At 40.2% G+C, this 24,000-nt stretch overlaps 1 protein-coding gene across 11 annotated transcripts in view; it reads right to left on the bottom strand.

Annotated features, from left to right (window-relative positions):
- Window positions 1-24,000, bottom strand: part of LOC124427549 (zinc finger protein rotund-like) — a 90,385-nt gene that overhangs the window by 50,312 nt on the left and 16,073 nt on the right. For 9 of the 11 annotated variants that reach the window (XM_046970568.1, XM_046970567.1, XM_046970573.1 and 6 more), the window contains exon 3: window positions 4,937-5,273. In XM_046970568.1, the coding sequence (XP_046826524.1) occupies window positions 4,937-5,273 (337 nt within the window). The remainder of the gene's footprint in view (window positions 1-4,936; window positions 5,274-24,000) is intronic. The other 2 variants (XM_046970569.1, XM_046970579.1) reach the window with 1 other exon arrangement.

The raw sequence follows: 24,000 nt of genomic DNA, 5'->3' as shown, positions 1-24,000 counted from the left end.
GAAAATGATCAGCCGCTGTAGGTAAAGCACGTTACGTATATTGATTTGGTATAGAATATGTACAAACGTAGCCGTCAGAATTCGGTGCAAATTCGGAAATTGAATGAATGTTTGGTCGGTACGAGTAAACGTTAGAACTAATATTATTGGACTAAATATTTACTCTTCGCGGACGATGTATCGCTTAATTACTTCTTCATCCTTCTATCTTCGTTCTACCGATCGGCGATCGACCCTATATCGAAAATGATAATTCTAATCGATTGCTAATATCGAATTGGTTCATGGTCGCGATGTTATCATCATTAAAGCCGATGCGAAAGACGAAAGATAAAAAATGTTCTCAAGAACAAAAAAAAAAATAGGAGAGGCAAAAAAAAGGGGTAGTTCCTTGCTTGCGATTACCGACTTTTCTTAATCTTTTATCAGATTCTTGAAGAAGGTACGGGCCGTTGTTGCTCTTTCTTTTGCGTTGACTTTGTCGGGTTCGCAAGAGAAGGTAAAGAAAGAGAGAAAGAGAGAGAAAGAGAAAGAGAGAGAGAGAGAGAGAGAGAGAGAAAGAGAGAGAGAGTGAGAGAGAAAGAGAGAGATGAGAAACGTTTTCGTTGCTTTGATTTTTCTCGAGACGTCTGACGAAGCATTCCGTCGCATGAATTCTTAAACGGGCAAAATTACCGAATTAAAAGTGCGAGGTAGACAGAAAAAGGAGGCTCGCGAGGGTGACGGCTCGTCACAGAGAAAATCGAGTTGCCTCTGCTGTTTCTGCTGTTACTGATGGCGATGTTTCAGAAGCACAGAGATATAGGAAAGTGGGGAGAAATGAAGGGGTTGAAAAAAGGAGAAATTCGATGTCTGAATTCTAGATCGTTTGTCCTTTTTTGCTTCACTTTACGGCGGCACCTCGTAAATAGGAATATGCAGACTCGTTATGAGAACGCGAGTCATTTGCCAGAGTCGAAAGAGAAAGAAAGAGAGAGAGAGATAGAGAGAGAGAGAGAGAGAAACAGATAGACAGACAGATAGATAGATAGATAGACAGAGAGAAATAAAGAGAAAGAGAGAAGTACAACCCCTTTCGCGAAAGAGCCTTAATTTTTATTCATGCACAGGCGAAACGGTAATTTTTCGCGGCATTAAGTGGGCTTTAAAATTGTCCGGTCAATTTCGTCGTGAATACGTGATCCTTTTTTCAAATGATACTTTAGCCAGCCGGCTCGGCAATCGAAAGGGATGGGGGGAGAAGAGGGACTGTGTTTTGTCGTCGTCGAGCTTCGATGATAACCGTACAAAATTACTGGTGCATAAGAGAACCTCTTCGATCCTCATCGATACTATCCGTGTAAATTTGGAAATTTGAAAGTAACCGCGTTTAAAACTTTAATGAGACCTATAAGATCTGAAAGAATAAAGATAGAAAAGTGTATTAAAAATTTTCTATTCTTAGACAAGCGTTTAGAACTGGATAGGATAGATCGATCGATATTATAATATATATATATATACACACACATACACACACACACACATACACACACACACACATACACATATATATATATATACATATATATATATATATATATATATATATATATATATATATATATATATATATACAAACGATCGTTCAGAAAAATTGGGAAGAGAAAAAAAGTAACGAAAGTATGTAAGTACCTAAGTACATATCTCTTATTTCTTTTTCTAAACTTAATCGACACCCTTCCCATGAATTTCGAACGGTCTTTTTAACGAGTTATCGCCCCTTCGAAAACTGATTAGAAGCATGCGTTCGTGAGCGTGGAATAGACCGATCATTAGATTTTCCTGTCGAAATTGAGTTTTGCTCGTTGCCGAAGGGATAATCTTTGCCAGGCAGCAGCAACCCCTATATATGTAACTGTGTTTAACGCTGGCCACACTATATCTATAGAATACTCACAATCACAGACTACGTGAGTGCATGTGCAACGTTCAAGCGAGCGGACGAACGAACGTACGTACGTGCGCGCGCTCGCGCGCGCGCCTATTCGACAGTGGCGACACGCGTAACTTCGCTTCCATTATTGAACGATCGGGCAATCGAAAAATTCCCGCGCTTTTTTGCGCGGTCCGAGTTCGGTGGGGCCATCGGCTTTCCTATTGGATGCCCCAGCGCAGTCACCCTCGCACGGACGCCAGGAGGGGGATGCTTGAGAAGATGTTCTCGTTCTCTCTCTCTCTCTCTCTCTCTCTCTCTCTTCCTCCCTTTACACCCTCCGTTCGTATTTGTCTAGTCTGCAGCTATTGACCGGGTATCGATATCGTCGACACTCGATATTATATTCGCCATTCCTTCTATTCTCTTCATTCCTTTATCCCCTCCTACTTGCCCGATCCACCCCTTCTCTCCCTTAACTACCCTCCCTCCTCTACACCACCTATTGTCCGTTTCACCTCTCGCACGCATTCTGATAAATTTCGGTTAATGAATTATATATGTGCCATATATATATATATATATATATATATATATATATATATATATATATATACATGGCACATAATATATAATATATCTATTATATATATGTATTATATATATATATATATATGTATTATATATAATGTATATAAACATAAAGGCCCGGGAATAGAGGGTGAGTGCCGAGAGAGAACGAGAGAGAGAGAGAGAGAGAGAGAAAGAGAGAGAGAGAGAGAGAGAGAGAGAAGCAGCAGTCGGTCGCAGCGAAGCAGTAAATTCCCGCCGTTTTTTGAATCCAATCGACCAATCGCGCCACACCAGAATCTCGTCGAAACGAGAGATCAATACGCCGCGTAAATGCCGTATCGGGACTATATCGGAAGGAAAGCGGTATGCGCGGTTTGCAAGCAGCCGTTTGTCGGAATTCGAGCTGTCGGGAAAATGGTGGTTGGTGGGTAACGAGGCACGAACCGCCCGCCAATTTTTGAATCCGTGTCGGCAGATATTCCGGATGACACAGGGAGATATTAAAGAGGGAAGCTGCATTCGATCGGACCAAAGATATTCTCTTCGGTCTTTACTTGCTATCAATTTTTACGTCTTTTCTCCTTTGTTTTACGTTTAAAGGGTAATGTATAAACGATGCTCAAATAATTCTCATCTCTTTGTCTTTGAAAATTTTATCGATCATAATTAAAGTTAACCTACATCGATTAAATTAATCTATTGTAGTAATTCTATGTAATATAGTTTATCTTATGATATTATTAAATATCAAATAGAAAAGTACTATATACATATACATATACATATACATATACATATACATATACATATACATATACATATACATATACATATACATATACATATACATATACATATACATATACATATACATATACATATGCATATATATACACACACATGTGTACGAGATCGTTAAAACTTGGTATTGTTTAAGGATACATTAGTTGTGTAAATGTTTCTATTTTCAAGAAAGAGACGTGGGCGTTCGAGTTCCTTTAGTTCCTTTAAATACAATGACGTTTACATCGATGAAAAGGTGAAAAGTCGGAGTCGCATATGCGGCACCGAAGTTCTCGCGTGTACGATCTAGCACGCGGTACGTTTTGAGCACCTAGTATATGCAAGGTGGTGCGGGAGGGCGGAGATAGCCAGGGTGGTTATTAATGTAAGGGGTGGCTGAGCAGTAGTTATTTGGCCATGGGTGGCCGCGAAAGAGAAGGCTGCGTCGAGAAGTGGGCGGTTGGGTTGGGCGGTGGGCTAAAATCAATGCGAGCCCTTCTTTTATCCTGAGCTACGGCCAAGAAAGACGAACTTTCGAGCAAAGCCTTCGTACGAGCGCGTTACCGTCACATGTATGCATACGACCAACGAAGAAACAAACCAAACCGAACCGAATTGAATCCAACCGAATCGAATCGAATCGAATTAAACTGAACATTTTTACTTTTAGATTTATTTTGTAAAATTATCTATTTCTTTTTTCTTCATATTTTTTCAATAATTATTTGTACATTTGGCAATTAAAATAATTCGCCGAGTGAGTAATATTCACAATTAATTCTCGTCATTGTCGCGTATTTGAAGGTTATGTATAAATAAAAAAAAAAAAGAAAAAATATATATATACATATATATATATATATATATATATATATATATATATATATATATATCTTTGCATGTAAGAGAAAAAAGAAAAGAATTTGAAATTATCTGAGGTTTATCAGAGATTTATCATTTTTCAATGAATGAACAATATTTGTGAAGGATATTTAAGTGATCTCTTAGAAATTACGATTAGATGCGGTTTTAAACGCCTTCTTCGTCGTTACTTTGAAAAGAGCACCCTCTCTTCGCCCCTCGATTAAATAGTTAGCATGCCAACGAAGACTCGCTTTTCTTTTCTTTTCTCTTTTTTTTGATCTTTTCTTTCTTTCTTTTTTTTTTTACTACTTCACGGTCCTAAAACAAATCTTAGCTGAGATCGCCGAGATTTTTCCAAGGGTCGATTCGTATATACGGTTACGAACGTTCGCTTCAAGGCTAATACCTTCCGACTGACTACGTTCATCCCTTAATGAAATTCTTTCTATCTTGACGCGAGCGATCGGTTCCCGGTCCGCTATCAGTTTTTCTCCATCTTATACCTTTATTGCGAATCCTTTAAAATGATCGATACATCAGTACACTTAACTCATCTTGTAATAACGAGATTATTTCGCGAGATTATTTTCATCGAGGCTTATTTTATTATTGATATAAGAAAGATAAGAAAAAAAAAGAAATAATTCCGTTATGTTGAAAATATTTTATACTCGTTTATAAGAATATTTCTATTACATTAGAAAGAAGCGTCATAATTAATGATGAAGAAAGATGAAAAAAGAAGAAGAAGAAGAGGAAGAATAAAACAAAAAATAAAGAAGAAATTATAAATCAACTTACCCGTGTGTAGCCTGGTATGTTGTTGCACATGGCTAAGTTGTTTAAACCTGCGGTCACAGTAGCTGCACTTATAGGGCTTCTCGCCGGTATGAACCCTGATATGCTGCACGAGCTGATGATTGCTCGAGAAGGACTTGAGACATTGCTGGCACTGGTGTGGTTTGACCTCGTTACCGGTGATCATGCCCCCGGGTCCGACGCCAACGCCAACACCGACGCTGAGACCCGCGAGGCCTCCTGCGACGCCACCCCCGGGTCTTGCCGTCAGTGCGCCAGCACCCAGCTCCCTCGCGTGCATCTGCATCGCGCTCTTGTGCATGAAGATCTGCGAGAAGAACTGCCGGGGTTAGTTGGTACGCTGCACTTTTCGTCGAGCAACGGAGAATGGCAAATCAACCCTAAACTCGTTTTCTCATTAAGTCTTAATTCATTCGTTCTTTGCGTACGAATGATAATCGTAATGATAATGTCCTCACTTTGCTATATTATGTATATAAATAGTATATATATGTACATAAATATGCATTTTACATTTTTTCTACTTTGAAAGAAAAGAAAAGAAAAGAAAAAATATATTCTACCAATAAAAATTATTGTTATTATTATTATTATTACTCGCATGCATGACTCATTGATTCGCTCGATCCAATGACTAAATCACTCGTTTATCGTTCTATCGTATTCTACCGTATTTATATATTTAGTCTCAAGGATTATAGAGAGAGCTTCAAAAGCTCCGTTGAATACATGTCAATTATGATCCCTTAAAGGAAGGATCTTTCAATAGTTTAAGTATAGTACGAAGAGAGAAAGAAAGAGAAAGGGAGAGAGAGAGAGAAAGAGAATGAGAGAGAGAAAGAATAAATGAGCTTTTCAGATTATAATTATTATAATATATATGTACAATATTATAACATTATAATATCTATATATATATATTATATATATATATATATATATATATATATATATATATATATATATATACATCGTATTCGGAACTTTAATAGGAATATTACTTACGTAGCGGCAGAAATTTAATACCGCCGGCACCGGCATTGAAGTCAGAGGTCATCGCGCCGATTCTTTTCCTCGTTCCGTCGTACGATATCGAATCGTTCAGTTATCATAACCAAAATTACGTAACGAAAATTCTATGAAAATGATCTAACGGCCTACATAATGCCTCGTTAATTTTTATTACGGTATTATGTTTACGATTGCGTCGAATACAATTTATTAAAGAGGAAATTGTGTATTCGACGCAAAATCTTAGTCGCACTGTTACCTGTATTATACACTACGAAACGATATTCTCTTAATATTAATAAAATAAAAATGGATAAAACTTATTGAGAAGCACCGAGAGTCATTTCTCGGTCCTGTACTTCGCGGGACGTAGGAAAACGAAACTGTTGGAAGGACCGAGACCATGAGAAAGAAGAACGTTCGGTTTAGGCCACGTCCTGGAAGAACAGGTGTTGCTCCATCAGCGAGTGTGGGTGTGGGTGAACGAACGAAAGGGTTAATGTTATACACAAGCGAGTTACAGTCCAGAATAAAAGTTGCTTTGAATTTTGTGCCTGTTAGATGAGAGAAAAAAAGGGGAACAGAGGGAGAGATAGAGAGAGAGAGAGAGAGAGAGAGAAAGAGAAAAAGAGAGAGAAACAGCTTGAAACTTGAACGGAATTAAAGCGAAGAAAAGAGAGAGAAAAAGAACGAGCGAGACAGAGAGAAACAAAGAGAGAGAGAGAGAGAGAGAGAGAGAGAGAGAGAGAGAGAGAATCAGAATAGCGATAGGCGGTGGAACGGCAATGGTGTGGGAAGACGGCAGAGGATTTTATTAAAATATGTTAAAACTGTAATTAAAATCGAAAAATCTCGTGAGAAGTTTTAAGAATCTCACGGCACCCTTCTTCTTATGAGTGTAACGAGGAGGATCGGAGGAGAAGAAGGTGAAGGCGGAGGAGAAAAAGAAATAAGGAAAAAGAAAGATAGAGAGAGAATTGAAATTGTCACCGGGGGTTCTCAAGTTTCTTTGAGTTTCAACCCTTTACTTTTGGTTTCAGCTAACGGCCGATGGTTGACTGCTTACGATCGACACTGGGCATCCCTGACTCTTAATCCCCGTGAGAGAGGGAGAGACTGTCAGCCGATTTTACTCGTCGTCTTTTTCCTCAAGCTTTTTCTACTATCTTCTCCGTCACCTCCTCCCACCTTCTCCCTCACCTCCTTCTTTAACCCGATATATACCACCCGTTCATTCCAAAACTGGACACGGTGGGTCGAGTTCTGTTACTCGCCTATTTGAATGAAATTGATCTTGTTTCGCGGAACCCAGAATTACCGAATTAATTCGATGTGTTCCCTTCGTGTAATTTCTTCCTTATTATCGAATATATTTGTACGACACCTGGTGATAGATCTTTCTTTTCTTTTTCCTTAAGAATTTATTTATTTGTTTCCTTTTTCTTTCTTTTTTGTCATTTTTCTTTTCATCTTCCTTTTTCTTTTCTTTCTTCTACGAAACAAATCAAGATTGACGACATGATTACGAGCAAATACATTGTTAAATAATTGATAATGCTTTTTTTTTTTTTTTTTAAGTAAATTTTATAGTAGAAGAAACCGTAATTAATAGAAATTTCTAGTTTATTTCTTTTATAAGTCCGTGAGAAAATAATTTAGATAGGATATACTTAGAACGATTTCGTTCGATTTCGTTCAAAAAAATTACACATATTCAACCATGTTTTCTCTTACAGATAAACGCTTCTTTATCGTTACTCGTATCGTTGCTGTCATTTACCGGTTCATCAACGAGCCCATCAAAAAATCTCAACGATTTCTTGGTTTAGTCTTTGTACAAGAGATAGAAGAGGCTTAAAAGAAGAATTTTCGCGTTTCTCGAATTACCAACGAGCAACGTATTCATTAATCAAATTTTTATCTCTTGGCAGACGGAAAATTGCGTCCCGACGTTCCGACCATACTGGCGGTTTGAATCTTTTTTTCTGATTTATAGTCGTCGCTACCGTGAAAAAAGGGAGGGAGGTAGGGAGATAGGGAGGGTGGGAGGGAGGGAAACGGGACAGAGGATGGAATAGAATGAGAAGAAGAAGGAAGGCAAGGTCCGCGAAGAGAAATGAAAAGAGGAAGGAGAAAAAGAAGAAAACGGAAAGAGTCGCCTGGCCGCGGGCCGTCGGCTTAATGTCCTTAATAATGGAAAAATATATCAAGCGACACCCAGTGTATTTCCTAAAGGCCATCTCTCACCTCGAAATCTTACCCCCCGTTTTGCCCCTCAACAACCCCCAACCCTTTCTTTCCTTATTTTTCCTTTCCTTTTTTTCTTTGCCCTTACTATCCGCCCACCCTCCAATTCCTCCATCCTCCCCCATCCGCTATTTTTTACTTCAGAATCAAAAGTTTTCGTTTTAACGAGGGATCATGATCCTTTTTACATACTTCACCCTCTAATCCTAATCTCTCTTTCTCTCTCTCTCTCTCTCTCTCTCTCTCTCTCTCTCTCTGTCACTCTCTTTCTTACAATGTTAGCGAGTAGTACTCGGTATACGTGTGCGCAGGAAAGCACGCATGCACGCACTCACGTACACGATACCACGTTCTCGCACGGTATCCAGAACATTCCGCGTGGTTTAACCACCGGTTCACCCTCCACGTCCCGTTCCGTCCCGCGGCGTCCCGCACCGTTCCGTTCCGTTCCGTCCCGTCCCGTCCCGTCCCATCCGTCCCATCCGTCCCGTTTCGTCCCGTCTCACCAAGGCGGCCGCCACCACTGCCGCCTCCTTCTGATGCTGCTTCTGCTCGAAGGGATCGTTAGCATTTCAGGAGAAGCCGACTCCCAACCCTTTTCTCTTTCTCTCTCTCTCTATCTATCTATCTATCTATCTATCTCCTTCTCTCTCTCTCCTTCTCTCTCTCTCTCTCTCTCTCTCTCTCTCTCTCTCTCTCTCTCCATTCTACTGTGAGTTATGTCCGAGTGTAACATCGGCCACTCGAACTGGGCTACTTTATACACTTGAAATACACAAAGCGGAGCTCTCACCTGCTGACCATATGCCTCCTCTCCGCTATAGAAGAGAAGGAGAAGGAGGAGATGGTGGAGGTGGCGCGCATACATACATACATATACATAGACAACACACGCAAGTGTATACTCGGTTGGAATCGTCCACCCACGCGGCTCGCATATGCCGTGAAACAGCTCGAGTATAAGTCAGCTAACGCGAGTATGCCTTCGGCCCACCGACCCTTCCCTTTACTTTCTTCCCTTTCTTACAACAACCTTACCATATATCCATCCCGAGTACCACTGACTCGCGACGAATAGGAAGTAGTAATATAAAGGAGGAAGAAGGAAACATCGGGCCAACGTGGGGCCAACTTGTGGCCCCCATAATTGTCAGCTTTAATCCGACCGACCTCTTCTGTCCCTTTTCCTCCCTTGTACTTTTTTCGTTCTAACTTTATATTTTTTTCTACGTTTTACGGTTTTATATGATTTATTTTTTATGATATTATTTATAAGATCTGATTTCCATAAGAATTTCATATGTCAAGTATATACTTATTCATGATTCGAGGTTCTTTTTTTTTACCTTAAATCATTAGATTACTAAAGTATACATTAGGAAGTATGATTATTTTAAAGAACGATTCTCGTTCAATTTGATATCGCTAAACGATGAGAATTATTTCTTAAAGGCCAGAGACCATTGACCTAGAGACAAGGCATCACTTTTCATCATCTCGCCCTATTCGCAATATCGTAGACTCGTAGAAGAAGCTCGCATTGCTTCTCTAACGTCCATATTTGTTACCATAGCATTCAATGTCGATGGTTTAGTGCGCGTACCGTTCGAGCGTTTTTATCGAGATAATAAGTGTCGACGATGGGTTATCACGAGGACTGAGACTAGGCGCGTCCTAGTTCTTCACGATGAATTCTAGCACGCGAGCGTTAAATCCGCGACAGTGGATTCGATCGAAGAGTGTATCGAAGTTGCGTGAGACAGTAGAGAGAGAGAGAGAGAGAGAGAGAGAGAGAGAGAGAGAGAGAGAGAGAGAGAGAGAAAGACGGGGAACGGGGAGGAGATTGGTGGGCGGGTGGGTGGTGGAGGAAGGGAGGAGAAACGGGAGGGAAAAAATTAAAGAGATAAACGTGATGGAGGGATGGGGAAAGCAAGCGCGATTTATCGCGCGTCTCGTCGCACACCGATCGAGAGGAGAGTGAGAATCGAGAGGACGTACGGTCCCGTTGGTTCCTTTGGATATCGAGAATAATTACCTGCGGCGGTAAGTGGTGATGCGGATGCTGATACGTCGGCGGTACGTACGCTGGGTGGCTCGAATGGTTGTGGGGGTGAGTTCGGGGATGGTTTTGATGCTGAACTTGCGGCGGGGGTGGTGGCTGGGGTGGCTGGCCTGGGGGAGGCGGTGTCCAAGGCCCGTGGCTCGGCCCGTGGCTTTCATTGGTGCCATACATCTTCACGGAAGAATCTCGAGCACGCGACCTGAAGAGTACCACCCACCCTCCACGCAAGACGATACGAAAGACTCGGATAGTGACATCGCTACCCTAACTCCAACTCGACCCTACTAAGTCTCGCCTCAGAAGCTTAATTTCCTTTTGGACAGTTGCCAGGAACACGTCTTTCCGAGGACAAATTTTTTCTTTCTTTGCCTTTCCCCTCTTTTCTTTTTTCTTTTTTCTCCTTTTTTCTTCTCCTTTTTCTTTTTCTTCTTTTTCTTCTTTATCTTCTTTATCTTCTTAATCCTTTCCTCCTCCTTTTATTTATTATCGCGCTTTCCTATTCAATGCTATTACCAATCGATGTCTATTGAGGGGGGGAATATGAAACTTGGACATGCTACGATACGATCTTTAGATAGATCTACTTCGTAATCGCGTAGATTGTCCTTCTATATTTTCATTTGGAAAGATAACTCTACCGGGAGAGGTAAGAACCGGTCCTTGGCACGATCGTACTACTTTCGATGTGGCCGATCTCCGAGTCTCCTATCACTTGCATGATCCTCGACAAATATCCGTTTCTATTCGTTTCGCGATTATCGTGGAGAAATGTGGAAATAGATAATGAAAGAATTAACGAAGTCGGATACGGAAAAATTATATAACAATGTTCTTAATGTCAGAATTTTTCTTAAAGGGCAAATCGATTAACATACAAACGATAGATTTCCGTAAACGATCATTATAGGGATAAATGTTTTCTTTCTTTCCCTTTGTTTTTGTTTGTTTTTTTTTGTTTTTTTTTTATTTGCGTTATCACTTGTTAAAGTTACTACTAAACGCATTAACCCAAATTGGTAGAAAGCCAAAAAAATTTCCAAAAAGCACAAAGAAAAATGGTAATTATTGTTTTGATCACTCGGCGACGATCATTCACGTCACTTCCTTTTTAAATCTCGACGTTCGTTAGGACTTTAGTCTCCGTCTCCCATAACCCTCCGCGATCGCGGAATTTATCCGCGTGCACTTCACGTGGTAACCTACGTTCGGGTCGACGACGATCGCCGACGGTAGAAATAATTTTTTCTTGTTGACGGTCTCCCACATATTTTTCATCGCGAACAAACTCGCGATGGATTAATACGACCCGATCGTTCTTTGCGCTTTAGAAACCCGTTGCGCGAATATGTACTCGTGCACACTCATACAAAGTCCCGCCTCACTTCGAGGTCAATTTTCGCGAACAATCCTCTCTATTCTGAATGAGAAAGTTTTCTAAATGTATCTAACGTATTTCCAATCGATCGATGGATCATACGAACGCGTTCAAGATCGGTCTTCCACCAACTCTTGAACGTGAACGGACCCTCGTGGTTCCATTTCGTTAATGTCCGTTCTATTTGAACACAAATTTCCGATCATATCGAATGATTCAAACTATTTGGCACACTGCGATAGTTATAAACGTGAATGGTCGAATAAAAAATATGCTTTGCTCTTGTACTTGAGGGGGGTGTAACACAGAAATCAACCGTAACTAGGATGATGTGTGAGTATGCGGCCGAACGATAGGGAACTACTAACTATCACTTTTTATCGTCGAAATGTACTCTTCTTTTTCTTTGGATAACTGGTATGTACATATATAGATCGAGGTGGTGGATGTCCGAGTTTAGAAATGGGGTGGGGGTATATAGGGCCGTGCGCGCCGTACCGGAAGCAGAAAGGAGCGGATTCGCGGACGCAGCGCCGTGCGGCAACGCGTGGCGTCTCTCGCGAACTAAGCCTCCTCGAAAATGGGGGGGACGTCAGGCGATTTCTCGGTCTCTCGCGCGCGCGATTCCTGCGAGCCTGCCGGCCGCGTGCGTGTGCTCGCGCGGGGGAAGGAAAAGAGAAAGAGAGAGAGAAAAAGAGAGAGAGAGAGGAAGAAAGAGCAGTAGTAGTAGTAGAAATAATAGTAGTAGTAGTAGTAGTAGTAGTAGTAGTAGTACGAGTAGTGTTAAAACGTTAGATCGTATGTGAGTAAGAGAAAGAGAAAGATAAGAAAAAAGATTGGAAAGGCGAACTGATAAGACGACGAAAGAAAAAAATCGCCGGCTACTCGTCGAGATATCGATTGAAATAACACGATTCCGGGGAAGGTCTGGCCAATCGGTATTCGCGACACGGCGGAAGCCGCCAATCCTGCCTGCTTTCGCCTTTACGGCTATCTCTCTTTCGTAACCTCCCTCGTTCCTTCCACTCCTCATACTCGTTCTCTTTCTCCTCCTCCACCTCCACCTCGTCCTCCTCTTCCTTCTCCTCCTCCTCCTCTTCTTCCTACTCCTTAGCACAGTATTCTCCTACTCCTACCTCTTTTCCTCCTTCTCTATCTCCTCGTCTTACTTCTACACAGTCGTGGCTGCCCGTTGCTTCTTTCCCTTTACCCTTTCCTTCTTGCTGCATCAAGGAGAAAGGGAGATTGAGAATATGATGAAGAATGAAAGAGAGAGAGAGAGAGAGGGAGAGAGAGTTTCGTGATTCAGGAAGTATCGACCGATCGAGGAATCATCCTCGACTCGATGTCATTTCTTCTATCACGATACTCTTCTTTTATCGGATCAACGTATTCCCCCCCCGCCCTCCCCCCTCTCTTTCTTTCTCTCTCTGTCTTTTTCTTTATCTCTATATCTCTTCTCTTCTTTCTTTTTCGTTGGTCATTCTTTCGTTGATTTGGAACGCTAAAGGCGGAATCTTTTTCGCGATATTTATATTCCATTTTATGATATTGAACATTCCATGACGGAAAGAAATATAAATTGGATTACGGATCCGATCATTATTAACAGTAATTAATATTATCTCGAAACAAGCATATTAAATTTGAAGAAGAAAGGATTTGACATTATCAAAAATAATCGTTATGACGTATCGATGATAATTTCGCGTATAGAAAAAAGATAGAAAGAAAAAGAAGAAAAAGAAAATACAAGAAGAAGGAGAAGAAGAAGAAGAAGAAGAAGAAGAAGAGGAAGAAGAAAAAGAAGGAGAAGCAAGAAAAAGAAGAAGAAAAAGAAGGAGAAGCAAGAAGAAAAAGAAAAAAAACAACGAGCTCACCCTCCCGCGAGGACTTTGAGGCTATTGATAAAATCTTTCAGGTATATACATTTTTCGCGCGTAAAAAAAGTTTTGCTTTTCTGAGTCGCTCGAGAGGAGAAATTTCTCACTCGAAAGAGGAGAGACCACGTATCGGAGGAGAGACGCCATGCTCTTTTTTCGACGTCTCTCGTCGAATTTATTTTGGGCGTGGGACCGCGAAGGTTAGTCAGCCGCTTGGAAAAGTGTTCGACCGAAAGTGCGAGTGTGCCGTTAGAGAAAAAAAGATAAAAAAAGAAGAAGAGTATGCAGGGCGGAGTCTGATCTCAGAAAGAGAGAGAGAGAGAGAGAGAGAGAGAGAGAGAGAGAGAGAGAGAAAGAGAAAGAGAGAGAGACAAGAGAGAGAGAGAGAGAGATAAGAGAGAGAGAGAGAGAGAGAAAGAAAGACGCTCGTTCGTTGCCTATCCATCATGGCCGCTTTATCAGTGACGTCACGATAAGACTTTCATGCACCGATGCACAAACGTCCGTGAAAGATTCTTCGATCTAGGAAAAGTAACAGCGCGAAGTCGCACGTTGCTTCTTTGGTTTGGTTGCACCCTACTATGCGTCCTATGTTTCGCACGTTCTTCTCTCTCTCTTTCTCTCTCTCTCTCTCTTTCTATCTATCTTTCTTTCTCTCTGTCTCTTTCTCTCTCTCTTTCTCTTTCTCTTTTTCGCCCTCATTCATTTTAGACTTATTCTTCCCCATTTTCTTTTCTCTTTTCTCTTGTTCTTTTTTCTCCTTTTTCTTTATTCTTTTTTCGATTCCTTCACCGAGACGAAAAACAAAAAAAAATGGACGCTCGAAATCCCACAAGTTCCTCGTCTCCTCTTGCCTCGACGAAACTTTCCAGTCGGATTTATTCGCGACCGTAAGAGAAAAAGAGAGATCTCTTTTGTCGTCCGAATAAAATCCGCTTTCCCCGTAAGAGACAGAAAATGATGGTACGAATTATAGACGATGGGTTGGTGGGGTACACCACCAACGCGACGTTTTGGCTTGAGACCTAACCTAATGTTTTTTTACCTCTTCCTTCTTTCTTTCTTTCTTTCTTCTCTCTTTCTTTTTACATTTTTACAAGAACGTAAGTATCTACTCTAAAACTTTCTTAAGATCAAATGGTAGGACGGGGGAGTGGAGTGGAGTAGGGGTTGGAGGTACGAGGGAAATCGGCTCGTCGTTGATTGCAAACTTGACAACCACGGTGAGCGATGTTCCAAACAAATGTTCGAGATAGAGTCGATGATGAAATGGCAAATAAATAGTTAAATTATCGTCGGACGTTCAAAGACAGGAGATGCAAAACATAAAAGAGAAGTAAGTAGATACAGACAACGCGAGCAACGACCCCATAGAAGAAAGCATGTTCTCTCTAGAGTTAGAGTTCTACGGTAACACGGAGAAAGTGTATCGAGTGATATCGGGCAATGCAGGACACAATCGTGATATACCGTTCATTCGAAGTCCACCGTCTGACATTTCGTATTATTAACGTTTTTTTAACAAATACGAAATTTCATAGAAAAATAAAGTGTCGTTATGTTTAACTCCATTTTTCATCGTGTTTCGTTTGTCTCTTTTTTTATTCAAGAAGTATCATTCTTAATCGTTTGATGCTATCCCTCTCCCTCTCTATCTATCTATCTATATATCTATTTATCTCTATCTATCTATTTATCTATTTACCTTTTTTACCTTTTTTTTTTCTTTCATTCACTATATACGGTTTCAATGCTCGTTGAAACGAGGAGAACGATATAACGGGAAGTAAAAGTATTCGGTTTAAAAATAGGGTAACAAGACGAATCAATTAAGCCAATAAATTTTGCCGAGTCGGTGTCGTAGAATAAACGAGCGTTATCGTCCATTCGTATCGTCGGAAACGTATCGACTTTATGTACCTACGTTTCGGAGAGACCTGGCCTCTTATTTGGCCTTTAACGATGCACGAACGATAAATCGTCGTAGTGCGTCTAATAGTGCGCGAAACCTGCACACAAGACACTAGGAGATATCGTCGACAAGATAACGTTTGAGCAAAGAGATTTCTTACTTTTCCATTTTCTTTTTTTCCTTTTTTCTTCTTTTTTATCATTCGATAAAATTACATCTATTACAGGAGAGACAACTTATTTTCTATCGATTACTTTCGAAAGATACTTTTTTCTTTTTTCTTTTTCTTTTTTTTTTTTTCTTTTTCTTTCCTTAACTCATTGTTACCAAGATATCGTCATAATATTGACGATACTTTTCCCGTGAGAAGACAGACTGATTAGACTTGCACAGAAAATTCTTCCATTCTTAAAGTCATATTCGAACAATGTGTATCGAAAAACTTATTAAATTTAACATTTAATTGGAATTAATATTAACGAGGAGTGTAGTTAATACTTTCTCTTTTTTCTTTCCGTAACACGATATTACAAATCTTAAATAATACGTTAAATAGAAAGAAATTATCGAAAATAAGATGCAGGTCATAGAACAACGTCTTCGAGAGAGAGAGAGAGAGAGAGAGAGAGATGGAAATATTGAAGAAGAGTCTCTTTTTCTTTCTTTTGAAGATAGAACGAACTGTTTTCATTGATACGCTATCCGTATTACTGACCACGGTAATGTTGACAAGAAAGAAAGGAAAAAAGAGAAAGAAACAGAAAAAAAAAGAAAAAGGAAAAGGAAAAAGAAAAGAATAGAATAAAAAAGTCGATGGGAACAAAGTGATGAGATGGTAGTTGTAAAACAGTGCAATAAAAATAAACTGTTCTAGCAAGGGTTGAAAGACTGTGGCAAGGGGATGTGAGCAAGGGGGTGTACTTTCAACGGCGAGAAGAATAGATAGAAGAAAAAGGTGGAAAAGGATAAGGAAAAGAAAAAGAAGAAAAAGAAGAAGAGCGAGGAAAGGAGACGGCTAAAATAAGGAGAATAATGAAAGAAGCAAATAAGAGTTTCTCTGTACTCTTTTTCTCTCTCGTTCTCTCTCTTTTTCATTCTCTCTCTCTCTCTCTCTCTCTCTCTCTTTCTCTCTCTATTTCCCCACCATCGACATAGAACGCCTTCTCTTTCTCCAAGATACCGTTGGAGGGGAAAGGCAATGAACAAGAAGGCAAGATGGCGGGGGAGGGGCCAAGAGAGTGACCGCGAGAGGTGCGGGAGAGAAAGAGAGAGAAAGAGAGAGAGAGAGAGAAAAGACAGAGGAGAGACAGAGAGAGAAATAAAAGTCCGGCAGGCCTTGGCTGCTGCGGTCGTCCAGCCGCGTTGCCAAGTCTCATTTGTTTATCATAGTTCGTCGGCCTGTAGTCCGACTTCGTTTTAAATAAAAAGATAAAATATAAAAAAAAAAGGAAAGAAGAAAAAAGAAAATGCAAAGAGAAAAAAAAGAAAAAGTAGAGTCGGAGAAAATGTGGCTCTACGGTATACATACATATTTGCACATCTACATGGATCGTTATATGCGATAAAGGACGACAATAAACTCTGCGACGTGTTTGCGTGTCGGCGATGCTTAACGTTAACTAAATGGCATTAACGTCGTCGAAGCTTTTTCGAAATTTACCGGCCAAAAATATTCTATTCTTTATCATAGTATGCGAGGACTATACCAAATCCCGCGCGTTTTCTTCTTTCTCAATTTATAAATATCGACTATCGACTTAGATCTTTTTCTTTTTCTTACTATTTCTTTCTTTCTTTCTTTCTTTCTTTCTTTTTTCTTCCCTCCTTCTCGGTAGTCATCAACGCAACGTATTTAATCATAAATGTGAGCTATTCATTATATAGGCAACGGTTGACGGAGGATGGTAGAGCGTAAAACGATTTCATTGAACTTGGCAACTGTTCCCTACCGCGAGAAGTTAGCGGAGAAACGCTGTTGATCGTTGCACCGAGAGCAACGAGAACTTGAACGTTCCGGTTTTAAAATATCGAACGATCATAATTATTCTTACTAAGTTGTAATATTATCTATCTTAATATTAATTTAATTGCGATTAAAAAAAAAAAATAAAGAACGAGAAATAACGAAAAAGAAATAAAAAAAGAATCAAATCGAATCAAATCGAATCGAATGAAATCAAGTCAAATTAAAAAATTGTAATGACCACGTTCGTTAAATCTCTTAACATTAGTTAACTTGATAAATCTCCGATAAGAAGGTATAGCTATTCAGAAAACGCGTGGAAAGTCCGGTTCGTGCGATTCGCATATCTCTGATGATTTAAAATCGCCGAAGTTTAGATCGGGATCGCATTGTTCGAAGTCGGTCGGGTAGGTCGGTGGTAATGCCGAGTAAACGATAAGGATCGGGGCCACTGTCATCCACGTTTCCTCGAGTTGTTACTCTCTGTACGTGGTACGAGTGGAATGGGATTCATTAAAGAAGAAGAAGAAAAAAAAAATAAAAAAAAATAAAAAGGAAAATAGAAAGGAAGAAAGAAAGATAAACCTTAAGAAAAGAAAAAGGACAAAGAAAAAAAAACAAAAAAAGGAAAAAGAAAAAAACAAAACGAACTAATGAACGAAAGAAGAAAGGAAGGAAGAAACAAACGTAATGAACGTAACGGAACTAATTAATAAATCGATTTCAATAATACGAAGAGGAACGGGTAAAAAGCGATAAGTAATCTCATTCGATTTCGTCTCCGGTAGGTACGTGCTATCTCGCTTCTCAACGCGTGGCGGACTTGATTCCGACTCGTTTCTGAGTCATCATGCGTGCGTGCACGCACTCACTTGCGCGCTCGCGAGCGCGTACTTTACACACCGCGAATGTATAAATATGTAGGTATACACGTGCGTTGTGCGTGCCCGACGTCGTTCGTTGTGCATTCTCTCTCTTTCTCTTTCTCTCTCTCTCTCTCTCTCTCTCTCTCTCTTTCTCTTTCTCTCTCCTCCTTTTTCTTGGCTTTAACTTCTCGTACGTACGCGACTTTACAAACGTTTGCATGCGAATGCGTTTGTCGTCGCGGTGGGTGGCATACACACCGATTAGGAAATTCGCCTAGAAATTCTTCCATTCCTCGTTTATACTCGTGCGCATCTAACCAAGGTAAAAGCTCGCTTGCTTACTCGCTCGCTCGCGGATATCCTCATGTAGTAAATAAAAGAGACTACGACAACGTGGCGATGTAAGGGAGGGGAAAAAAAGAGAAAAAAAGCAAAACAAAAAGAAAAATTAAAGAAAAAATTTACTAGCGGTGATGCAGAAGGAAGTTTCCTTTCTCCTTTTTCTGTCCTTTTTTTTTTCTTTTTTTTTTCTTTCTTTTCCTTTTTTTTTCCTTTTTTTTTCGCGACGTCCTCGCGTGTGGCATTGAAAGTTCGAACTCAGCGTGCCGATCTTTTCGTAATCCTCGAGAAGATCGAAGGAAAAGGAGTACAAAGATGGAGATATATATATATATAGAAAGAGAGAGAGAAAGAGAGAGAGAAGAGAAAGAAAAGTCGTTCGTGGGATTCACCGCTTTAGCTTCAGTAGCTCGACGTTGGCACGTTTATCGTGTTCGCTTCTTCTAGCAATGCCGATTTGTTTACAGAGGATCGCGTGAGTGCACGCGCGCGAATCACGCTATTCTCCTTCTTCTTCGGTTGTCTTTGGTAACCCTCGATCGAGCGTCCTCCGTGAGGACGCCCTTTGCTCTTTGTAGTTCTACTCTCTTTCCCAACCCACACATGCATACATATATACACACATACTCGTACGCATACGGGCATATACATATATACATATACACAGAGAAACGTGAGCGTCGTGAATCGTCAGCACGCGACGAGGCAACAACTTTGAAGTTCTCGCACGCGGAACTATTCGTGCGGATGACCGACGGTTTCCGCATTCTGCGGAATTACGAAGAAGGATGACGTTTGCGAGGACTCGCGCGTGTCATCTAAAGAAAGATAGAGATAGGGAAAGAGAGAGAAAGAAAAAGAGAAAGAGTAAGAGAGAGAGAGAGAAAGAAAGAGAGAGAGAAACGAAGTTTATGCTTCGTTCGATCCGTTTCGCAAGGTTAAAGGCTTTCCGACGAAACTAATCGTCGCCTCGATTAACGGTTATTATTAAAACATCTCTCGACACTCTAACGGGTTTTCGAGTTATGCAAACCGTTGCGTCGGACAAAAACCCTATTGCATTCTTAGATCTTGACTGTTATTCGATGACAAGTCAATTGAAATTAACTTGAAAAGAAGATATATAAATGAAAAAGATACAAGAAAAAGATATATATATATATATATATATATATACATGCTTATTTATATTATATTATATAATATAATATAATATAATATAATATATATATATATATATATATATATATAGATCGATAATGAGTAAGGATTAATTAATGTTAGCCGAATTTATGCCATTCTACTTTAATTTTTTCCTTTTTCTTCGTTATCGCCGTCAATAAGCTTTCGAAGGAGAAATCATTGCAGCTCATAGCGCTCGAGAGAGGGAGAAGAAAAAAGAAAAAAAAAGGAAAAAGAACAGAAGAAAAAAAAGAAATAAGTAATACTGGATTTAAGATCCAGCTGCATCCGCGCAAGAACGTGTCGGATTACGCGCTCGTTCTACGTCCCTCCACCCTTCGCGTCCTTTTCTTTCGACGTGTTTTCCCCCTTCCCCCTCCCTTCCATCTTCCTCTCTCTTTCTTCGTCTATCTGTCTCTATCTATCTCTATATCTCCATCTCGGTCTTACTCATTCGCGTTCTCTTTTCAACTTGGTTACCAGAGTCTACGTACCTTATAACCGCAGTACTGTGGACTTGGCAACTAAACGAGCTGCAATAAATGGACTTCGATATTAATTAAGTCGACGTAGAGCAGCGTTCTTTGCAAATGCACCTCTCTTACAAATTACTTCGACACTTTGCTTTTTCTTTGCAATAATCCACGCGCTTCGGTCTAATAATAATATAACGGTATAAGCAACTTATTCCCGACTTACGTATTGAAATACCTATCTGTGGAATAAATACTTAGCTATTCGTTCGCATTCTTTTATCGATTAAAAAGATTCATTCATTGTAAATGCCGACGTTGCCAAGAAATTAAATTCTTATAACCATAACTTATGACAACGTTATTTTTCTTTCATTTAAATAAAATACTTCTGAAGCATTTTCGTGCGTGTTCTAGAAAAAGAAATGAAAAAGAAACAAAAAAAAAAAAACAAAAAAGAAAAAAAACGTATACACACGCACACACACATATATGAGAGCAAAATGGCCGATACTGTTATTTTTCTTTTTTCTTTTTGTTTTTGGTTGAAAAGCAATGAGCAAAAAGCTCCTTTCGAACAAAAGATCGCGTTCTAAAAAACGAGAAAGAATGTGTGTGTGTATGTATCTGTATGTATGTGCGTATATGCTGAGAGAGAAAGAGAAAAATAGAGAAAAAGGGAGACAGAAAGAAAGAGAGAGAGAGAGAGAGAGAGAGAGAGGGAGAGAGAGAAAGACAGAAACAGAGAGGGGTTGAGAGATATAGGAATAGAAAAAGGATAAATACTCGACAGCCGAAGTTATCGCGTATTGCACCGCGTCTTGTGGCAGTAACCTTGCGTTCTCGCGTCACCGTATTTTTTATCATATCAAACGTATGCTAACAGCCGGTACGCCGACGCGTGCGCTCGAACTCGCGCGCGTTCACACTACTCGCGCGTATGCTTTATGCACACGCAAGAGGAATGAGCACGAGCGTCGACCACGATTGCGGCAAGGTAAGACAATATGAACGGGTCTCTCGGTGGTCAGTCCCTGCCGGGTACAGTCCCTGGAAAATCACGCTACGAAACAACTTTTGCAATATATTTGCGATTCGCTTCGTTATATGTTAACTTTGTTTTCTCCCTCTCTCTCTCTCTCTCTCTTCTTCTTCTTCTTCTTCTTCTTCTTCTTCTTCTTCTTCTTCTACTTTTCTTCTTCTTGTTTGTTTTCTTTCACGTTTTTTTTCACATCGCCAACTTCGTGACGCTTTCTTAAGAGATCACCATCTTTAATATTATTTCTCGAGTTTCTTATGGTATTACATTTTTCCTTTCTTTTTATTATTCCTTTCAATCAGACTTCTTCGTAAAACGACTTTGAACACATGTTTTTTTCATTTTTTTTACCCTCCCCTCTTTTTTCTTTTCTCTCTCCTTATTTCTTCCTTTTTCTTCGATCGTAACGACCAGTTATATCGAGAGATAAGTAAATACGTAACGTTGTTACAAACGGAATATTTTTCTTTTTATTTGAAAATGTCAGTCCGATGATCAGGTCGGCCATTACGATTTCTTTCTAGGCGAACTTTTATCGAGAGGGGATAGAAAAAAGAAAAGAAATAAATAAATAAAAAAACAAGAAAAAAAAGCGGAAAAAAGAAAACTAACGCGAGAAAAAGATCATCGAGGAACGTCGAGCTGTTAAGCCGGTGTATCAGAGAGATAGGATCGGTGTCTCTCGATAGGCACGCAACCTTGACCGAGTGTACACGACCGATTGCTGAATCGGCGACCCTGCTGACGACCCTGAAGTCACTCCGTACTGAGACAGAAATCACGATCGAAAGGAGCTACTTCTATACGCGTTAGCCTGTTTCTTTTTTTCCCTTTTCTCCCCCCCTCTCTCTCTCTATCTTTCTATCTTTCTATCTCTCTATTTCTCTATCTCTTTTTCTCTCTCTCTCCTTCATTTACCTTATTATTCTTATCTTTTTGCAAAAGTTTTTTTTCAATGAATTAGAAGCGCCATGCTTACAAGTCGTAAAGTGTCTAATAACACTTAATAAAAGTTTTTAAAAAATGAAATTATGAAGAGAAGGCAAAAATGCAAGAAACGAACTCGACCCAGTGATAGAACCGCCATTTTTTATAAAATGTTTTATTTATTTTAATGATGATCGAGTATGACTCGTGCGTCATACTATGGCGAAGCGAATAGGGAGGTAGAAAGAAAAAAGGAAAGAGAGAGAGAGAAAGAGAAAGAGAAAGAGGGAGGAAGGGTGAGAGAGAGGAAGAGGGAGAAGTTCGTCGAGGCTTCGGGCGAATGCCGTCGACGCCGCCGCGTTGTCGGAGGTCAGGTTCACCAACTACGATGCGTTCTCTTTCTCTGTCTCTCTTTCTCGTACTATCTTTCTCTTTCCCTCTTCCTTATTCGCGCGCTCTCGCGTCCGCGCATTATATGCATTTTTCTCGGCTATGCCGTTCAATGAGACTTCAAAGCATAATCAAAATTAAAAATCATTCTTATTAATCATTTCTAAAAAAAAAAAAGAGAGAAAAAACACATATACATATATGTATATATATATATATACCCTGTTTCGAAAGTCATGATCTATAGCTCTACCGTTTGAATTTCCCGCAATATTTTTTTATTTCATTCTTTTTCAAACTTAACGAAGATCGATGTGCTGCAAGTAGCGTCGAGGAGAAAAGAGGCGTAAGTACTAAGTAAGTAAGTACAAGCATCGAGCCCAAGCCGCGAGATCAAGCGCTAGCAGCGCTCCTAGAAGAGAACGTCGGATGCTGCCCGCTGCATCTTGCATATATGTATGTTTTATGTCAGCGTGCATTCTGCATTTGCGCCGTTGCCACGTCCGCTGGCTCTCTCCCTATCCTCTTTCTCCCTCCGCCATCCCCCTTTACTCCTTCGGACCTCTCTCTATCCTATATTTCGCTCTTTCTTTTCTGCCTCTCTTTCTGCCTCTCTTTCTCTCTCTCGCTCTCTCTCTCTCTCTCACTCACTCACTGGTTTCCTTCCCTTCTACTTCGACTTTTGCGCGCGCGAGTACCCAATGCCTACGCTTCTTGACATTTCTCAAAGCCATGAACGCGCGCGCCACCTCTCGTCTTCGGAAGAGTCGTTGAACTCGAAAAAACAAATAGCGAGGCCCGCGTAAAAAGAGGGAGGGGAGAGGAGATATAAAGGCCGGCATTATAATACGTCCAATGATTTATAGATCTCACGACTAGATAAATAACAATGGCCCTCGATCGTGCGCGCGAGCTCAAGAAAACGCGTCGGGGAGAAAACAGAGAAAAGGGAATACTTAATAAAAAGAAAAAGAAGAAGGCAGGGGAAAAAAAAGTAACTATCGACATTCTTTCCTACGTGAGTTGAATACAACAGATCCGTCGTCTTCGTCTTCGTCGTCGTCGTCGTCGTCGTCGTGGTCGACGTTGTCATCGTCGTCATCATCGTCATAGTTCTTTCAACCGATATCACGTTTTATTTAACGACGATATATTTTTCGCATCGGATACTATACTTCCTCACCAGATTAGCGAAAGAAAGAAAGAAAACTGTTGCTAGACTGTCTTACAACTTTCACTACAAAGTCCGTCTATTTTTTTCGTTCTTTTTTTCCTTTTTATGCATAAAGAACGCAGTCTCGGCGTCGTCGAGGCCGTTCTCATCGAGTTACTTCGTTACGTTATACGATAGTAATTCGTTTTTTCCTTTCTTTTTCT

Source organism: Vespa crabro, chromosome 10 (genome assembly GCF_910589235.1).
Source record: "Vespa crabro chromosome 10, iyVesCrab1.2, whole genome shotgun sequence".
Lineage (NCBI taxonomy): Eukaryota > Metazoa > Arthropoda > Insecta > Hymenoptera > Vespidae > Vespa > Vespa crabro.
Note: the sequence above shows the minus strand (reverse complement) of the source record. Positions and strands in the feature narration are given on the sequence as shown.